Raw genomic sequence first — 21368 nt, forward strand, 5'->3', positions numbered from 1 at the left:
AAGAGGAAGTTTCATCTTAATAGGGATTTTAAGTTTCAACTTAATAGAGATTTTGTATGCAATAAATTCAATAACGACAGTTCTTAATTCTTTTTTTTTTTTTTTTTTTTTGAGACGGAGTTTCGCTCTTGTTACCCAGGCTGGAGTGCAATGGCGCGATCTCGGCTCATCGCAACCTCCGCCTCCTGGGTTCAAGCAATTCTCCTGCCCCAGCCTCCTGAGTAGCTGGGATTACAGGCACGCGCCACCATGCCCAGCTAATTTTTGTGTTTTTAGTAGAGACGGGGTTTCACCATGTTGACCAGGATGGTCTCGATCTCTTGACCTCGTGATCCACCTGCCTCGGCCTCCCAAAGTGCTGGGATTACAGGCTTGAGCCACCGCGCCCGGCCAGTTCTTAATTCTTTAGTTGAACATATGGAAGGAAAATTTTTATGTTAAACCAAGGCAAAGTTTAGTTTAAAATCCATAATAACAGGCAAAACTCAGAACCAATTTTTATAGGATGCTTTACAAAAGGAAATTACATTAAATACGGGGAATTCTTGGTTTCCTCTTTATCCTATGTAACTATAGATATAGTCTACCTTACAATAAATTGGAAATGAATTTAGACTGGATGTGTAAACCAGACTACAAATATTAGTATTTTTTTTTGGAGACAAATGTCACTCTTGTTCGCCAGGCTGGAGTGCAATGGCGCGATCTTGGCAACCTCTGCATCCTGGGATCAAGAGAGTCTCCTGTCTCAGCCTCCCGAGTAGCTGAGATTACAGGCAGGTGCCACCACGCACAAGTAACTTTGTATTTTTAGTACAGATAGAGTTTCACCATGTTGGTCAGGCTGGTCTTGAACTCACGATCTCAGGTGATCCTCTTGCCTTGGCCCCCAAAAGTGCTGGGATTACAGGCATGAGCTACCGCACCTGGGCGGGCATGCATGCATGCATGCATTCATTTATTCATTTAACGACAGAGTCTCACTCGGTCGTCCAAGCTCTGGAGTGCAGTGCTGCGATCATGGCTCACTGCAGCCTCGACTGTGGGGTTCAAGCAATCCTCCCAACTCAGTCTCCTAAGTAGCTGGGACTACAGGTGCAAACCACCCCACCTGGCTAATTTTTCTATTTTTTGCAGAGCCGAGGTCTCACTTTGTTGCCCAGACTGATCTTGAACTCCTGGGCTCAAGTGATCTGCCTCAAACTCCCAATGTGCTGTGAATGAGACACTGTGCCCAACCTGAATCTTAACTTTATTATTTTTTTGAAATGGAGTCTCACTCTGTTGCCCAGGCTGGAGTGCAGCGATGTGATCTCAGCTCACTGCAAACTTCACCTCCCAGGTTCAAGCAATTCTCCTGCCTCAGCCTCCAAGTACCTGGGATTACAGGTGTGTGCCACCACACCTGGCTAATTTTTTGTATTTTAGTAGAGACGGGGTTTCACCATGTTGGCCAGGCTGGTCTTGAACTCCTGACCTAGAGTGATCCGCCCACCATGGCCTTCCAAAGTGGAATCTTAACTTTTAATGTGTACATTTAAAAAAATGCTATTATAGAGACATAAGTTAGTTTTGCTTTTAAAGTTTCTACTAATAGTTCAAAGCCATGCTCCTGGGTTTTTTTTTTTTTAATTGTCTGTAAGTGAAAAATAATTACTAATTATTACTAAAAGACCCTTCATAATAAGGTCCCCCCAAACTCATCCTCCCACTCATGCCACCCAGTCTATTAATTCAGCCACTCCACTCAGGGAACACAGCATATCCTTTCACGACAGTGTCTTCAGAGATACTATTCCCTCTGTCCAGTTTCCTTGCCTCTAAAGAAAAATAACAATTCAGGTCTAATGTCTCCAAGACTCACTCCTGGAGGCACAACTACCCTATCATAACACTTACCACACTGTGTCATTAAATGATACATTATTTACAGGTCCACTCCCCTGCTCAACCATGTGCTCTTCATTCACTGTGGTGCCCACAGTGCCTAGCATATGTAGGGAGCTCAGTAATTATCTGTTATGATTAATAACTAGATTTGACTTGATGCAAATGGTTAACTTTTCAAAAGACCTGAATGCAGCTATAAATATAAGATTATTAGGATAACATAAAACATCCTATAATGTATCTTGAAGAAACTGCTACCACATTAATATTTGGTAATTATTAATTACTGGATACTGTCTTCATCAGTCATTATGAACTATTCTTAGCTTTCTGGAAGTCCGCAATAGCAGGGACTGAAAGTTCATGCTCAACTGAAAGATTATATGATCTACCTTTATATCCACTGCAGGCTTCCTTTCTATGTCTTTAGCAGGATGTATTTGAATACCGACCTGTTTTTCAAGCCAGCAATTTTTAGATGGTTCTGAGAGAGAAAACTGTCTCAGAAAAAAATATTAGGAAAAAATTATCAGAATGTCATGATTATTTCAAGGATTTGAGTATCCTCTAACAGAATTATTATGTATACTTCTATTGTTGCATTGATCATACTGTTGTAATTATTCATGTCTGTCTCTCCAATCACTGTGATGACCTTGAAGACAAGAAATTGTGTCTCATTCATGCACTCCTTTTCCAGGAGCTAGCACAGTGGCCAGTAGGCACATAGCAGACACTTAGTAAACTTTTGATAAAAGAATAAGCAACCCTAAATGAAAGAATGGTAATAGCAATAAGCAAAATAACAAGCACAAGAAAAATAATTTAAGAAAGTGTGGGTACTAGTGATATTGTATCAGCAGAGATGTCTAATAGTCAATAGAATAAAGGGATCTAGAGTTTATGTGAAATTTAAACTTATCTGCATAGAGAAGACAGATAGGACATGGCAGTGGATGAGATGGCCAAGACAGTAAGCAAGGATTGAAAGTTACCAAAGGGACAATCAGAAAGGTAAGTATAGGCATACCCTTTCAGAGAAGCCAAAACAAACAAACAAACAAAAACCCAGTTTCAGGAGGTGGAATGGGGCTAATGGCAAATAGTACATTTAGAATAGAATTGAATGAAGATTGAGAAAATGTCATTAGATTTAATACTGAAAATGGATTCTTCACAAAAGTAACATGCATAAAGATAGAGAGCTTAGTTATCTATTTTAGGAAAAATCCAACTTCCCCATCTAGCTTGGTGTCCTAAACATATCCTCAAAATATTCATTCATTCTTTCATTCATTCAATAATAGCAGTATCATTGTCTTTTCTCTTCTGTCTTCAACCCAACAAACCTTACATATTTCCTCAGAAACATAATTCACCGGCCGGTGTATATCTCATTGCCAAACTACTACTCTTTGTCCCTCTGTTGGTTTACTTGTTCATTTATTTGTTTTTTTTTTCTCTGTATAATTCAAAGATTTAATTACCTCAGCTTTACATATGGCTCAGTTTTTTTTTTTGTTTTTTTTTTTGAGATGGAGTTTCGCTCTTGTTACCCAGGCTGGAGTGCAATGGCGCGATCTCGGCTCACCGCAACCTCCGCCTCCTGGGTTCAGGCAATTCTCCTGTCTCAGCCTCCTGAGTAGCTGGGATTACAGGCACGCGCCACCATGCCCAGCTAATTTTCTGTATTTTTAGTAGAGATGGGGTTTCACCATGTTGACCAGGATGGTCTCGATCTCCTGACCTCGTGATCCACCCGCCTCGACCTCCCAAAGTGCTGGGATTACAGGCTTGAGCCACTGTGCCCGGCCAGCTCAGTTTTGTTTTTTTTTAAAGGTATGCTTTTTAAAGTAAAATCTAAAAATCTGAAAGTTCAAAACATTCTCAAATTATATTAAACCATATACTTTCTTCATCTAATGAACAGGGAATAAGATTCAGATTAAGAAATTAAGATATAAGTGTTCACTGTTAGTCTGGTCTCACTAGCTAAGTGATTCATTTCCATACCAAGCTGAAAACAGATATGCTTTAAAATTTTTGTCTCATAAGAACTACAGATGTCAACATGTATGTTCCAGATCTATTGTCTAGAATTGCTAAAAAAGAATTAAAACCATAAATGTTCAATATAAAAATATAAAAAGCATATTAGATTTTTCTAGTGGCAAATTCCAACCATAATCCTATTTTACTCTCAAAAACACAAATGAGTTAGGCACAGTGGCATATGCCTATAATCCCAGCACTCTGAGAGGCAGAGACAGGATGATTGCTTGAGATAAGGAGTTCTAGATCAGCCTGGGCAACACAGCACATCTATAGTCCCAGCTATCCAGGAGGCTGAGGCAGGAGGATTGCTTGAGCCCAGGAACCTGAAGCTGCAGTGAGCTACGATTGTGCCACTGCACTGCAGACTGGGTGACAAATTGAGATACTGTCTCAAAAATATAAATATATAAATAATAAACAAATAAATAAATACATAAAAGATCCTTGGGAGATTCCAAAGATTAGAGATTGAGAAAATTAGGAGAGGAGTAAAGTTGGAGGAAAACCAAGAGTGGTGTCCTGGAAGCAATTAAAATATAATCCCATTAGTCTGGGATTATAAATAAACATTAGAATTTTCAATACTGTCTGTAATGGATATTCATTACACTCAATTTTTCCTGATGCTATCTTCTCCCTTAGCATCCATAAAACTACAGAGTACTGGGTCTCCTGCCTCGCCTGTAAGTCCTCCTGTAATTCCTTTCCAAACTGCTCTTCTTGCCACCACCTAATTGAGTTTCCTAATGAGCCACATTCTCTATATAAACTATCTTCTTCAAGGAAGTCATACATTCTCCTAACTTTAGTTATGTAAATTCTGTATTTTAAAAATGTCATTCATTATATGACTTATTTTTATGACTTTATATGACATTACATTTTTTATATGACTTTTTTACTTTGTAGGGAAAATATGCAGATTTATTTATTGGGAAAATTCTGGCCAGCCAAATTTGTATAAAAAACTTTTCAGGAGACTTTCTTTCATGAATTTAATTTGAAATATTTTTAAAAACATAGTTAAATAAATTTTTAAAATTATATTTCAGTGATTCTTCAAATTTACCAGATTACCTTACAAAGAATTCTAATATTTCTATATACTTTTTGGGACTTAAAGAAATAGAAAAGAGTATTTTACCTGGTTGGTACAAAATCTTGAAGCCAAAAATAGGAGATCAGTGTTGATAATATTATAGATAAAGAGGTTGCAAATCCTTTTAAAATATTATCTGCATACTTAATAACAGCAGCTATTACAAGGCCTCCAAGTGCCTGCAGAAGTTTTTAAAAAATATTTTTTAAAACACACATATTAAACTGCATTTCCAAACAATTTCATTATTTAATAAAGCTTTAGGCTTTTGTCCTATAAATTCAATCCCATTATAGTAAGGGATTTATTTTAAACATCTCTAACTAATAGACTTCTAGGTTTTGTTCAATAGCCCTCTTATTTCAAAAGGCATTTAATAAAAGTAACTACCAAGACAATCTGCAGTTTGTTATAATGGAGTTTGACCACATTACAAATAAAATGTCTATCATTATCCAATTTAGTAATTAAACATCACTTGTTTGACAAATATGGGAGGACTGGTCACTCTAAATAGTGAAATATTTTTACTTTTGAGTAAAATTAGTAATTGGAGTCATGTCACAGCCTTTCAATGGCCTCTTAATTTGGCCTTTTTCCTACAGCTTCTCCCCATTCAAATCCACCTCTCATGGCTGTCAGATTAAGCTTCCTAAAGCACAGTGTTAATTTTGCTTTTTAAGACTGTAGAAAGAACTTTCTACCTAGTCCCTGTCAAATTCCCAATTTCAGCTACTTTAATAATGAGGTTTTACTCATTATTAAATGAGTAAAACACTTTTGCTTTCTGCCAAAGACTACTTAACAATTTCCAAATCTGGGTTACCTATTATAACAACTTTCTTTTTCTTTCTTTCTTCCTCCCTCCCTCCCTCCCCCCCTCCCTCCCTCCCTCACTCACTCCCCCTCCCTCCCTCCCTCCCTCCCCCTCCCTCTTCCACTCTCTCTCTCTCTCTCTCTCTCTCCCTCCCTCCCTCTCTCTTTTTTCTGAGTCTCACTCTCTTGCCAGGCTGGAGTGCAGTGGTGCGATCTTGGCTCACTGCAACCTCCGCCTTCTAGGTTCAAGTGATTCTCCTGCCTCAGTCTCCCGAGTAGCTGACACTACAGGCACACACCAAGACGGCCAACTAATTTTTCTGTACTTTTAGTAGAGACAGCGTTTCACAGTGTTGGCCAGTATGGTCTCCATCTCTTGACCTCGTGATCCGTCTGCCTTGGCCTCCCAAAGTGCTGGGATTACAGGTGTGAGCCACAGTCCCTGGCCCTGTAACAACTTTCAGAATACCTCTTCTAAGATGGAAGCTTTATTTAGAGAAAGTCATAAATTATGCCAATTGAGCTTACTAATGTTGTCGTTCATCTATTTACTCCCTATTGAATCCCTCATGCCAGTTATGCCAAACTTTATTTTTCTCGTGTCTTCAGCCCCCTTTTAAGAGAAGGGGGCTTCCTCTCTTTGCTGGAATAAGATACAGCATGCATAAACTCTCTTGACTCACCCTAACTCCACTTCAAATTTTCTCTTAAATTTTGTTTTCAAATTTTCCTTTATTCTTGTCTCCTTTTCTGTTATCTTAAAAATAGAAGTATCCTACCTACTTTTAAAACACAATTATCTTTTGCCGTCTTCACCTTCCTTTCTGGAACCTTGCTTCTTAGGCTTCAAATATCTCTAGAAGAACAGGAGGCTCTGAGGACAGTGACTTATATCTTCATTTTTATATCCTCTAGAATTCTCAATATGTATTTTCTGAAGATGTAATTAATTACTCAACCCTTGAACAATTTCAAGCTATATATAAACTAAATTTGACAGAAGTTTTCCAATATGTAACTACAATATGAGGCTATGAACTGTCACAGAATTAAATATCTAGAGCTGCTTCTTGGGTCTTAATGGCTGATCACAGACTTCCTGTACAATGATAAGACTTGTAGAAAAATAAAATTATATTTGCCTTTAGCTTCAACTATTTTATTCTTAAACTTGTATTTTCATTGTTACATTTAAATAGCACATAGTTCATTAAAGACCTCTTTTCTTTTTTTTTTTTAATTTTTTTTTTTTTTTTTTTTTAAAGATGGGTTTTCACCATGATGGCCAGGCTGGTCTTGAACTCCTGACCTCAGGTGATCCACCCACCTTGGCTTCCCAAAGTGCTAGGATTACAGGCGCGAGCCACCGTGCCCGGCAAAGACCTCTTTTCAAAATAAGTTTTCATTACAGCATTAAGATCACTTCTATTTTAACTTCCTTGAATAAACTAGACACAATGAGACCACTAACAGGAGAAACCTTTCTTCCTCACAGCAGTGTATCAGGAGCTACTTTGATTCTTTATATTGAAACAGAGTTTATTAGCATTAAATCTAAGACATTAAATGCTTTACCTGAAGAACAACTACTATCCAGGTCAGTTGATTATATCCCTGAAAAAATCCATTCTTTGATACCAGTTCTCCATCATAAATGTATACACCCATTAATCCAAATATACCTCCAAAGAAACCTAAAAAAAAAAGTAAAGACTACATGATATATCATGTAGTTTGTCTGAAGTGATATATTTTTTCACTGACATTTCAAATAATTTTATACTTAACTTTTTGATAAAATTAGATTACTTTTTAAAACTTTTACTTGGTTTTGTAAACTTAACAAAAGTATACTTATTACTATGTTATGACTACAAGACAAAGACATACAAATAAAAAAAGACAAAGACATAGAATATTAAAAAAACAGACGTTACCAACTTTTGAGCACTAAAATAATACAATGCACAAATTAGATGATTACATGGCTAGCCCATTCAAATATTTTATGTGCAAATTGCTCACATTTGGAATAAGTCATTGTTCTTCTATCTTCCTCTAGACTTTCAAGTATTCATACATACAAATATAAAAGCTCAGGACTGGGCACAGGAGCTCATATCTGTAATCCCAGCACTTTGGGAGGCCGAGGTGGGCAAATCACCTGAGCGTGGGAGTTCGAAACCAGGCTAACCAACATGGAGAAACCTCATCTCTACTAAAAATACAAAATTAGCCGGGCATGGTGGTGCATCCCTGTAATCCCAGCTACTCGGGAGGCTGAGGCAGGAGAATCGCTTGAACATGGGAGGCAGAGGTTGTGATGAACCAAGACTGCACCACCGCACTCCAGCCTGGGCAAGAGAACGAGACTCCATCTCAAAAAAAAAAAAAGAAAAAGAAAAAGAAAAAGAAAAAGAAAAGCTCAGGCAGGGGGTACAGTATTTTTCAGTATTTTTTCTTATTAAGAAGTTTCAAGGCTGGGTACAGTGGCTCACATCTGTAATCCCAGCCTTTGGGAGGCTGAGGTGGGCAAATCACCTGAGGCCGGGTGTTCAAGACCAGCCTGACCAACATGGAGAAACCCTGTCTCCCTGTCTCTACTAAAAATGCAAAAAAAACTTGCAGGGCATGGTAGTGCATGCCTATAATCCTAGCTACCTGGGAGGCTGAGGGAGGAGAATTGCTTGAACCAGGAGGCAGAGGTTGTAGTGAGCCAAAATCACGCCATTGCATTCCAGCCTGGGCAACAAGAACAAAACTCTGTCTCAAAAAAAAAGAAGTTTTGGGCACAGTGGCTGACACCTGAAATCCCAGCACTTTGGGAGGCCAAAGCAGGAGACTCACTTGAACCCAGGAGTTTAAGACCAGCTCAGGCAGCATAGCAAGACTCCAACTCTACAAAAAATTTTTTTATTAGCTGGGTGTAGTGGTACATGCCTGTAGTCCTAGTTACTCATGTGGATGAGGTGGGACAATCACTTGAGCCCAGAAGTTTGAGGTTACAGTGAGCTATGATTCTACCACTGCATTCCAGTCTGAGCAACACAGTGAGATAATCTTTAAATAAATAAATAAAGTTTTGTTTTGACAGTATAATAATAACTAATATCCAAAAAAAATCATGGCTAAGAAATAGGCATAGAAGACATTAGATTCTGTGTTACTAAAGTTTCACTGTTAGAGAAAGTCAACTTGATGAGAGCAGAAACTGTCTTGTTCATGCTGAATCTCATCTCAAAAACATAGTCTATCATATGACTATCGGAACTAAGAGATTCCCAGAAGCATTGCTAGGCTATAAAGAACAAAATTCATCCTTATAGGACCACTTCTTCTGGGTAGCCTTTGAAATATATGCAGTTAAAAGAGAACAAAGTTAAAGCAATTTTTATAAATAAAGTCATAATTAATCAAAGTATTCCACAGTAGAAAGAAGTGAAAAGGATGTGAAACGCTCTAAAATTCCACTTAAGCCAGCTTTATCCCTTTTTTTTGAGACAAGATCTAGCTTTGTTGCCCAGGCTGGAGTACAGTGGCACAACTGCAACCTCTGCCTCCCAGGTTCAAGTGATTTTCCCAACTCAGCCTCCCAAGTAGCTGGGATTACAGTTGTACGCCACCACACCTGGCTAATTTTTGTATTTTTGGTGAGACAGGCTTTCACCACGTTGGCCAAGCTGGTCTTGAACACACACATATATAAAATACATAAACACAGATATATAAAATACCATCAGATGAGTTTTATATATAATGTGTGTGTACACACACACACACACACACACATACACACACACACTTTTTTTTGAGAAAGGTTTTACTGTGCCACTCAGGCTGGAGTGCAGAGGCACAATCACAACTCACTGCAGCCTTGACTTTTTGGGACTCAAGTGATCCTCCCACTTCAGCCTCCAAGTAGTTTGGACCACATGCACATGCTACCACGCCTGGCTAATTTTTGTGAGTTTTTTTGTACAGACAGAGTTTTGTGGTGTTGCTCAGGCTGGTCTCCCCAATTCCTAAGCTCGAGCAATCTGCCTCCCTTGGCCTCTCAAAGTGCTAGGATTACAGGTATGAGCCACTGCATCCCGCCATATATATATTTTAAGAAATAGGGTCTCACTATGTTGCCTGGATCTCAAACTCCTGGTTCTCAAGCAATCCTCCCTTCTCAGCCTCCGTATCTGGGATTAGTAGCACAAGCTACCACATCTGGCTAAAGTTTTTTAATTTAAAAAAGTAAGACTTTGTAATTACTAAAAAAGTATACATTATAAAATGATACATGTATGTCATACATGTCAGTATGAACAATCTACTTCATTCTAACAGTTGCATAATATTCCTCTGTATGGATTTCAATAGAAAATATATAGCCGCATGTAACAGGAATTATTCTAAGTGCTTCATGTATGTTAACTCACATACAACACTAGGAGGTAGATACTTTTTTTTTTTTTTGAGACGGAATTTCGCTCTTGTTACCCAGGCTTGGAGTGCAATGGCGGGATCTCAGCTCACCGCAACCTCCAGGAGGTAGATACTTTCATGTTCATTTTATAGATGAAAAAACTGAAGCACAGAGTGGTTGCATAACTTGCTCACACTACTAGTAAATCACGGGTTTAGGAGAGAATATGATCTTAATCACTATACTATATATCAATAATTTATTTAACCAGTCCTCTAAATGTTTCCTATTTTTTTGGATTGTAACCAATGGCTGAAACAATAATCCTGACATCTAACTTTGTGCTCTTATAGGATAGATCCTTATCCAGACTTGGAATTCTTACATTACAGCCTACACGTGTTTAAAATTTTGGCAAATATTCCCAGATTGAAATCCAACATGGTCATATCAATATATACTCCTGGCAACAATGGGTAATAGATTTACTGCTTCTCTATTCTCTGGCTAATGTTAGATCTTACCATGTTAATCTTTGACAATTTGATGTTTGAAAAATGCTATGACATGGTTTTAATTTGTTCTTGTAATTTTGAATTGTGATAGACAATTATTTAAGTACTCTTTCAAAAACATTAAGTCTGTTACTATTTTTTTTTCTATGAGCATTGGAGCTTATATGGTCACCAAAGAATAAGAAATCCATGAAGCACATTAGAATCATGATTTCTGCTTTGTCTTCCATTTTTATCTTACAATTCAAGAAAAGTTTAGGCAACTCACACAAACCTTGACTATTTCTTTTTTTCTTATATTGCATATTAATAAAAACAGTTGACATTTATTAGTGCTCACTATACGTAAGATACTTTATTCTTTTTTTTTTTTCTTTTGAGATGAAGTTTCGCTCTTGTTGCCCAGGCTAGAGGGCAGTGGCGCAATCACAGCTCACTGCAACCTCCGCCTCCCTGGTTCAAGCAATTCTCCTGCCTCAGCCTCCCGAGTAGCTGGAATTACAGGCACCAGCCACCACATCCAGCTAATTTTTTTGTATTTTTAGTAGAGACGGAGTTTCATCATGTTGGCCAGGCTGGTCTCAAACTCCTGACCTCATGTCATATGCCAGCCTTAGCCTCCCAAAGTGTTGGGAATACAGGCGTGAGCCACAGTGCCAGGCCTAGACACTTTATTCTATAAACACTTTACATGTATTAATCTCATTTAATCCTCATAGTAACACATGAGACAGGTAGTATAATTTAGTCCATTTTGCAGATGAGGAAAGTGAAGCAGAGAAACCTAAGTAACTTCCCTATGGTCACATAGATGGTAAGTGATGAAATCAGGATTTGACTGGTCTGACTTCAAAGCCAAGTATTCTTAACCCTTCTGCGATAGACACGTTACTTCTAAAACGGTGAATTAAACTGCTTAATGCTTTTAAAGCCTGTGAGCTTACCATCTAGACAAACTGAAGAAGCTAATAAAATTTTGCTTTAAAAATATTTACCTTCAATATTTTCAAGAAAAAAATGACACATTTCTACAAATTTTGCAGAGAAACTTAAAGAAATCCTATGTGATAAAATGAAGGTTCAATCTGTTATTACATTATTTGAAAACAGCTAGAAGGATGAAAATTAATAAAATATGGAAGATTTGACATAAAATATAGGCCATTAGAAGTACAGACAATTTAATGTGTAGGGCCTGGAGGGGCCTATATGACTGCTGATCAAGACAGATAAGGTACAACAGAGCCACACTACCTGGATTCAAATCCTGAGTCCATTTCTTACCAGTAATGTGAGCTTTGACAAGTTATTTAACCTCTCTACACTTTAGTTCCCTCATGTGTAAAGTGGTACATGGACAGAAAAAAACCAGTGGTTTCAAAGGTAAACCTCAAAGTCATGAGGACAAAAAACTTAAAATACAATGTGTTGATTTGCAGATGAGTTGCTTTTCACATGGGCAGTTCTATATACCATCATCCAAAATGAATGTATGCCAGGAATACTAAATGCTGGAATCTTCATGGGGGATTTAAATATTATAATACTAAAAGAAGTTTAAATATTTGTTCAAAGGCTTCAATATGAAATGTTTTTTCTTTTAAACTATTTACCTTCAATAAGAAAAATGCTGCAGTACTTAAGGGCTAAAACATAACATTTTAAAATCAAATGGCACAAAAATTCATCATTTCAAACTTCCTTCATTTAATTATCTTAATCATCCTTTCCAGGAATAAAATATGTAAGTTATTTGCAAAAACTTCTGCGAAAGAAGTGGCAACCAAGGATAAAGTTACTAAGGCTCCAAATAGTAAAGACAGAAACAGGCTACATATACCTTTATGTCACAGATGTAAGTTTTTCATATTCTTAAATAAAAGGCATTGATTTAAAATAAAATTTTTTAAAAGACAAAAACATCACCAGATATTTGGATCAATATCAGATTTTATGCAAGGCTCATTTATTTAAAGATGTATAGAAATCTTTAAATATAACAAAATAATCACTTTTAAAATAATATTAGAAAACATTTCAAACTTACCAAGCTGAATGTTTCTTATCCACACGGATTGTTTTGTTTCTTTTAAGATTTTCTCAAAGTAAACCCCAGCAAAGCCACTTGAAAAACATGCTGTGAGAACTGCCATGAGCCCTACAAACTGAGAGCCAGCTGAAAGTTCCTTAGAATCAAGTTGAGAATCTGAGGGCCACTAAATAAGAAGAAAAATAAAATTGAAGTTTAATTTCTATAATATTTCACATAAACATATCGAGAGCCCACTCTTGGACCATAACTTAAAAAAATGCAACCAATATCATTTTGGGTATTGCAGAGAGCTTTTGACATAAAACCTTATAATCATTTGATTTTTTTCCTCACAGTGATAATATATTACTATTACAACATAATTTCAAAAAGTACCTTAGAAATAATAAATATTTTACATTTCATATCTTACAGAGACCAATGTTACCTTGAGATAATTCCTTATAGTTTAATTTATTAAAAAGCAACATCTCAAATATAGGTAAAAGAAAGAATCAGAATCTCATTCTTTCTCTGCTGCCTCAGCAAAAGTAGAGATCAGCTGGAAATTGGTGTGCTAAATCAAATATAATAAAGGGAAGCTATTGGGAGGTGAACCCCAAACACTGTCAGGAAAAGACAGTCCATTAGATAGTGAGGGAAAACTCTGAGTACAGGAGACTAGAAACGAAATGTGTTGGAAGGGCCTCCCATATCATTGCACCAGGGATGGTACCGTATGGCTTGGATGTTACTGACCCTTAATCTCATCAAGTGATATCTTGTAACTACTGTTAAATTTTCTTTTTTATTTATTTCTTCCCTCCTCAGTTTGATCTTCTACTAGCTAGACTTCTTTTTTTGAGACATAGTCTCACTCTGTCACCCAGGCTGGAGTGCAGTGCATGATCATCATGGCTCACTGCAGCCTCAGCCTCCCTGGGCTCAGGTGATCTACCTTAGCCTCCCCAGTAGTTGGGACTACAGGTGCAGGCCATCATACCCAGCTAATTTCTGTATTTTTTTTGTAAAGACAGGGTTTCACCATGTTGCCCAGGATGGTCTCAAACTCGTGAGCTCAAGCAATCTGCCTGCCTTGGCCTCCCAAAGTGCTAAGATTATGGGTGTGAGCCACTATGCCCAACCTAGCTGGACTTCTTAAAGCCATTTTTTGTTCTCAAACTGTACTTTTCATAGCTACCAAAGACTTTTCAATTAATGTGTTAACTAATTTTTAATAACAAAATTGTTCATTCTCTATTATGAGTAAGTTCATACTCATTCCTCACCTCTTGAAACTACCTACTCTTTTCCTGGGTTCTCTCCTCCAATCTTTATATTTATTCTAGTCCAACAGACTCTTTGTGATGACAGAAATGTTCTGTATCTTCACCCTCCAACAGGGTAACCACTACTTTTATGTGGTTACTGAGCACTTGAAATGTGGGTAGTGCGACCAAGGAACTGAAAATTTAATTTAATTTTAACTAATTAAATTTAAATACTTACATAAGGCTTTTAGCTACCCTCTTGGACAGCGTAGTTTATAGAAATCCCCTCTACCTAAGAGTGTTGATTCACAGAAGCACTGACATCTCTTTTGAGCTCAAGTCCAATATTTCAGTTGCTGCTACCCAGAAACTTAACCCAGTTTGGGTCCCTGTCACGCTTTCTTACTCCTCTCCATTCCTTCAGTCTTTCTCCCCTCCAATCTGCCCTGCATGCCTCTAAGATTTCTCTGATATGCCTCTCTCCCTTCCAACTCTCCAGTGAGGGCTTACAGCCAAAAGCAGTCAAGACTAAGCTCCTGTCTCAATACTGAAGATCATGTATAATGTAGGACCAATCTGTATTTTGTAATTTCATCTCTCACTATATCTTTGTGAATTCTTTGTTCTCACCAAAGAAGACTATCACCACTCCTTAACTTAGCTTGTGCTCATCCACAGATCAACATCTGAATTTTTTTTAACATACCTTTTATGTAATGCTTTTTCTGGTATTTCAGACCAACTGAGACACAAATAGTGAAAAGAGTTTTAAAGAGATTTGGTTCTGGCTCTGCCACTACTAGATTGGTAACATAAGCAATTTCATTAACCTCTCTGACTTGCAATAATTCTTTCATAAGTTGGGAAGAATAATATCTACCTTAAACAGGTTTAACATAAGATAATACAGGGTAAGCAATGAGTGGGGTATCTGGCACATAAGTATTCAGCATGCAAATTTCATTATAATTATTATCTTTCAACACCTAATTTAACTCCAATATCATCCCTGAAGCTTTCCCAGGAGTGATCTATACTTACAGGATATAAAATCAGATGACAACTAGTCATCTAAAAACAAATGTCATTGTTTTTCCTGATCTTAAACTGTGTTTAAGTCTTGCTAATTAGGCACTAAAAATGGAAGGAGCAGTGAAACATAGCTGCTGCCTTCTAGGAACTTAAGTTGTAAGGGTAAACAGACATATAAATGAGCATTTAACTATAAGATAAATACTTTGGAAAAGATATGTACAAAGTACCACAGTAGTAGAGAAGAAGGCATAAATGTTATGCCTGTGATGTTAGGAAGGTATTCTGGTAGAGGCAGACTTTAAGACTCAGCTGAGTCTTAAAGGTAGGAGTCAGCCAGGCAAAGAAAGGGGAGAAGGCATTGTGGGCGAAAGAGAAAGAATGGACAAATGCTCAGCTGTACAAAATAGCCTCTACAAGCTGCTCAGTTGTAGTAATTCAGAGTGTGAAGTATGCAGCAGCAGAAATGAGCCTGGAGTTGTAGGTACATTTCAGAAGGTCTATTGCAGGCATCCCCAAACTTTTTACACAGGGGGCCAGTTCACTGTCCCTCAGACCGTTGGAGGGCCACCACATATTGTGCTCCTCTCACTGACCACCAATGAAAGAGGTGCCCCTTCCTGAAGTGCGGCGGCGGGCTGGATAAATGGCCTCAGGGGGCCGCATGCGACCCGCAGGCCGTAGTTTGGGGACGCCTGGTCTAGTGCGTCACACTAACCACTCTGAGCTTTATCCTATAGGTCTGTGTTCCTGAAGCTTCAATTATTTGCCTATCATTTCATGGTTTTTGTCAAACTCATGTTCCACCTGAACTATTAATAACTTTTTAATTTAAAATACCTTACTGGTTGAAACAATGCCTACTTTAGCTTACTCTAAGCGATATTTATGAAAAGAATTTGATATGCCACTTAAACATTTGTAATACTCATTTAAAATAAATATTAAAAATATTAGGCCCTGGACGGTGGCTCACGCCTGTAATCCCAACACTTTCAGAGGCTGAGGTGTGTGGATCATGAGGTCAGGAATTCGAGACCAGCCTGGCCAACATAGTGAAACCCTGTCTCTACTAAAAATACAAAAAATTAGCCAGGTGTGGTGGTGGCCAACTGTAGTCTCAGCTACTGGGGAAGCTGAGGCAAGACAATCGCTTGAACCCGAGAGGTGGAAGTTGCAGTGAGCTGAGACTGTGCCACTGCACTCCAGACTGGGCAACAGTGCAAGACACCATCAAGGAAAGGAAAGGAATGAAAGGAAGGAAGTGGGAGGGGACAGGGGAGGGGACAGGGGAGGGGAAGGGGAAAAAAGAAAGGCTGGGCATGGTGGCTCACGCCTGTAATCCCAGCACTTTGGGAGGTGGAGGCCGGTGGATCACGAGGTCAGGAGTTCGAGACCAGCCTGGCCAAGAGGGTGAAAGCCTGTCTCTACTAAAAATATAAAAACTAGCCAGGTGTGGTGGTATACACTTGTAATCCCAGCTACTTGGAAGGCTGAGGAGAATCACTTGAACCTGGGAGACAGAGGTTGCAGTGGGAGGAAATTGGACCACTGCACTCCAGCCTAGGACAGAGGGGCACTCCATCTCAAAAAAGAAAAATTTTATTCATGATTTACATTGTCACACTTCAGGGAAAGTGATGGCATGAACTGAGGAATTATTAGGATGTAAGTATTAATAAAACCTTCCTTCAGAACACGTATCACTGAGGACTAATAATAATAATAAATAATAATAAGGCCAAGCACAGTGGCTCACGCCTAACACTTTGGGAGGCTGAGGCAGGATGAACACTTCAGCCCAGAAGTTTGAGACTAGCCTGGGAAACATAGTGAGATCCCGTCTCTATATAATTTTTTTTTTAAAGGAAAAAAAATAGTAAAATTAACCAACCCCCCATGAAATCTCCAAAAATAAAGAAAAAACTTAGAAGAAATAACAAGCCTGCAAGCAACCACAGTATTTACAGGGAGTCTCACAGAAGAAATACCTATGAAGAAAACCAGTAAGGAATCATTAGAAAAATAAAAGAACCAGGAAAAAATGGTATCAGTGAAAGTGACAGAAAATAAAAAGGTAGTGGCTAGTAATCTTAAATGCTACAGATAGCCAGCAAAAATCAACTTTCTTTAAAATGCAGTATCTTATTTCCCTAATTAGAATGTTCATTTCTGTAGGTAATATAATTTTATTTTGATTAATTCCTCTGTATTACTTACGCTCCCAATGTAGTATGTCACAAAAAGGAAGCCCTCAAAACAGACGTTAGTTGTGAGGAATAACATTTGCTGGCTTCAACAAACAATAGAACCATATTCTCCAGACAAAATAAATACGGTTTTGAAACTGTGATAAATATAAAAAATATATACTTATCTTGAATAGTTAGTTACCTGTACAAAAGCAACTCCTGTCATCAGAATTACTAGAGAGAGCCACTGGTATACACCCAATTTTTTACTAAGCATAGACACAGAAAATAATGCTGTTGTAAGAATTTTCAACTGATATGTGACCTGAAAAAGAAAACAGTAATATTATTGATTTTTGTTTGTTTCTTAAGAGTACTATTAGAAATAAGAACTATGGCACTATGCCTGGTGATTGCACCTGGCTGGGAACTGGGGTCTAAAGCTTCAGTTAATGCTACTCTCAGGAATCTGATGTACCAGAGAAATTTGGATTCTTTAGGCAAAAATGCAAAATGAATTGAACCTTTTTATTGTAAATTAGGTTGCAACAGGCAAAAGACAAAGAGAAAATGCTAAAAACAGCAAGAGAAAAGCATCAAGTTACATATAAGGGAATCTCCATCAGTCAAACAGCAGATTTTTAAGAGAAACATTATGGGCCAGGAGAGAATGAGATAATATGTTCAACATCCTGAAAGAAAAAAAAAAAACCTGCCAGATAAAAATGCCATACTTCATACGCTGGGCATGGTCTCATGTCTGTAATCACAACACTTTGGGAGGCTAAGGTGGGTGGGTCACGATGTCAGGTGTTCGAGACCAGCCTGATCAACATGGTGAAACCCCATCTCTACTAAAAATACAAAAATTAGCTGGGCATGGTGGTGGACACTGTTAATCCCGCCAGCTACTCAGAAGGCTGAGACAGGAGAACTGCTTGAATCCAGAAGGCAGAGGTTACAGTGAGCCAAGATCTCACCACTTCATTCCAGCCTGGGCGACAGAGCAAGACTCTGTCTCAAAAATAATAATAATAATAATAATAATAATACCATACACAGTGAAACTATTGTTATGAATGCAGACTGGGCGTGATGGCTCATGCCTATAATCCCAGCACTTTGGGAGGCTGAGGCAAGTGGATCACCTGAAGACAGAAGTTCGAGACCAGCCTGGCCAAAATGATGAAACCTTGTCTCCACTAAAAACATAAAGTTAGCAGGGTGTGGTGGTGTGCAGCTGTAATCTCAGCTACTCAGGAGGCTGAGGTAGAATAATCACTTGAACCTGGGAGGCAGGGGTTGCAGTGAGCCGAGATCACACCACTGCATTCTAGGCTGGGTGATGAAGCAGGACTCCATCTCAAAAAAAAACCAAACAAATGTGAAGCCAGGCATGATAGAGTGTGCTTGTGGTCTTAGTGCCTGGAAGGATGAGGCAGGACAGGTTGAGCCCAGGAGTTTGAGACTGCAGTGCACCATATTGTGCCTGTAAACAGCCACTGCACTCCAGCCTGGGAAGCACAGCAAGACATCACTTCTTTAGAAAATAAAAAAATCAAAAAATAAATCAAAATACATTTAAAATTTAAAAATAGATAAAATTTTAAAATAAAATGAAAGATAAAGTCTTTCCTAGACAAGGAAAAACTAAGGAAACTAATCACCACTAAACCAGGCATATATGAAATGCTTAGGCCAGGCACCTGTAATCCCAACATTTTGGGAGGCCAAGGTGGGGAGATCTCTCGAGCTCAGGAGTTTGAGACCAGCCTGGGAAACATGACAAAACCTTGTCTCTAAAAACATATGAAAGTTAGCCAGGCATGGTGGTGTGCACCAGTAGTCCCAGCTACTTGGGAGGTTGTGGGAAGATGGCTTGAGCCTGGGAGGCAGAAGTGGCAGTAAGCCAAGACTGTGCCCCTGCACTCCAGCCTGGGTGATACAGCCAGACCTTGTCTCAAAAAAAAAAAAAAAAAAAAAAAAGAAAGAAAGAAAGAAAAAGAAAAAGGTTCTTAAAGGAGTCCTGCACCTGAAAGTCAGTATCTATCATGATAAAAGCACATGAAAATATAAAACTCACTGGAAAAGCAGATACACAAATGATAAAGAGAAAGGATTCAAACATTATTAACACATTACAGAAAACAATTGACAAAATGAAGGAATAATCTCCCTCTATCAATAATTAACTGTGAATGTAAATAAATTTCCAACATAAAATATGTGGACTGGCAAAATGGATTTAAAAAGCCATAAGTCAAATACACACTACCTACAAGAAACACAGTTTACCTGTAAAGACAGACATAGACTGAAAGTAAAGGATGGAGAGATATTGCATGCAAACAGAAACCAAAAATGAGCAGAAATAGCTATATTTATATAAAATAGACTTTAGATCAAAAACTGTTAAAAGAGACAAAGAAGTAATTATATAATGAAAGGGATCAATTCAACAAGACTATATAGCAATTCTAAACATATATGTACCCAACATTGGAGCACCTAGATACATTAAGCAAATATTAACAGCTCTAAAGAGAGAGATAGACTCTAATATAGTAATAACTGGGGACGTCAAACCCCACTCTCAGTATTGCAACAGATCATCTAGACAGAAAATCAACAAAAGACATATTAGAGGATTTAAACTACATTTTATATCTAACAAAACTCCCAGACATTCACAGAACAAACACTGCATCTAACAGTTGCAGAATACACATGCTTCTCATCAGCACATGGGGCATTCTCTGGAATAGAATATATATTAGGCCGCAAGTCTCAACACATTTTTTGAAATCATATCAAGTATCTTCTCAGACCAAAAGAGAAAATTTTCTTTTTTCTTTTTTTTTTTTTGAGATGGAGTTTCGCTCTTGTTGCCTGGGTTGGAGTGCAGTGGTGCGATCTCAGCTTGCTGCAACCTCCGCCTCCTGGGTTCAAGCGATTGTCCTGCCTCAGCCTCCCGAGTAGCTGGAATTACAGGCATCTGCCACGATGCCTAATTTTTGTATTTTTAGTAGAGTCAGGGTTTCAGCTTTTTGGCCAGGGCTGGTCTCAAACTCCTTACCTCAGGAGATATACCCGCCTTCACCTCCCAATGTGCTGGGATTACGGGCGTGAGCCACCACATCCAGCCAAGAAAAATTTTTTAAAACAAATATAAATTGAAACACAACATACCAAAACCTATGAGATACAGCAAAAGCAGTGATAAAAGGGAAGTTTATAGCAATAAATGCCTACATCAACAAATTAGAAAGATTCACATAAACAACCTAATGTACCTTGAGAAGCTAGAAAACCAAGAACAAACCAAACCCAAAACTAAAAGAAGGAAAGAAATAATAAAGATGAAGCAAGCTAGGCATGGTGGCTCATAGCTGTAATCCCAGCACCTTGGGAGGCCAGGCGGGAGGATCATTTGAGGCCAGAAGTTCAAGACCAAACTGGGCAAAATATTAAGACCCCGTCTCTACAAAAAAAAAAAAAAAATTATTAGGCATGGTGGCATACGCCTATATTCTCAGCTGCTCAGGAGGTTGAGGTGGGAGGATTTCTTGAGGCCAGGAGGTTGAGGTTTCTTGAGTTGCAGTAAGCTATGACTGTGCCATGGCACTCCAGTGTGGGCAACAAAGTGAGACTCTCTCAACCAACCAAACCACCACCACCACAACAACAAAAGATCAGGGCAGAACTAAATAAAATAGAGTCTAAGCAAAAATACAGAGGATGAAACAAAAGAAAAATTGGTTTCCTGAAAAGATAAGTATAATCAATAAACTACAAACTAGACTAACCAAATAGAAAAGAGAGAAGACCCAAATAAAACCACTAACAAAAGAGGAGACAATACAGACCATACCACAGAAATACAAAGGATCATTAGAAACTATTATGAACAACGATATGCTAGCAAACTGAAAAACTTACAGGAAACGGATAGATTCCTGGATTCATACAACCTACCAAGATTGAACAAAGAAGAAATTAAAAACCTAAACAAACCAATAACAAGTAACAACATTCAATCAGCACTTTAAAAG

The 21368-nt window shown here is 38.1% G+C and overlaps 1 protein-coding gene across 5 annotated transcripts in view; it reads right to left on the bottom strand.

Annotated features, from left to right (window-relative positions):
- Positions 1–21368, bottom strand: part of SLC35A3 (solute carrier family 35 member A3) — a 74338-nt gene that overhangs the window by 14924 nt on the left and 38046 nt on the right. For 2 of the 5 annotated variants that reach the window (XM_074381366.1, XM_074381365.1), the window contains exons 4-8: positions 17519–17641; positions 12837–13005; positions 7436–7554; positions 5090–5223; positions 88–403 (exon numbers count right to left, since the gene is read on the bottom strand). In XM_074381366.1, coding sequence (XP_074237467.1) covers positions 232–403; positions 5090–5223; positions 7436–7554; positions 12837–13005; positions 17519–17641 — 717 coding nt within the window. In that variant the 3' untranslated portion in view covers positions 88–231. Of the gene's footprint in view, positions 1–87; positions 404–5089; positions 5224–5999; positions 6717–7435; positions 7555–12836; positions 13006–17518; positions 17642–21368 lie in introns of those variants that run through there. The other 3 variants (XM_074381368.1, XM_074381367.1, XM_074381369.1) reach the window with 2 other exon arrangements.

Source organism: Saimiri boliviensis, chromosome 11 (assembly GCF_048565385.1).
Source record: "Saimiri boliviensis isolate mSaiBol1 chromosome 11, mSaiBol1.pri, whole genome shotgun sequence".
Lineage (NCBI taxonomy): Eukaryota > Metazoa > Chordata > Mammalia > Primates > Cebidae > Saimiri > Saimiri boliviensis.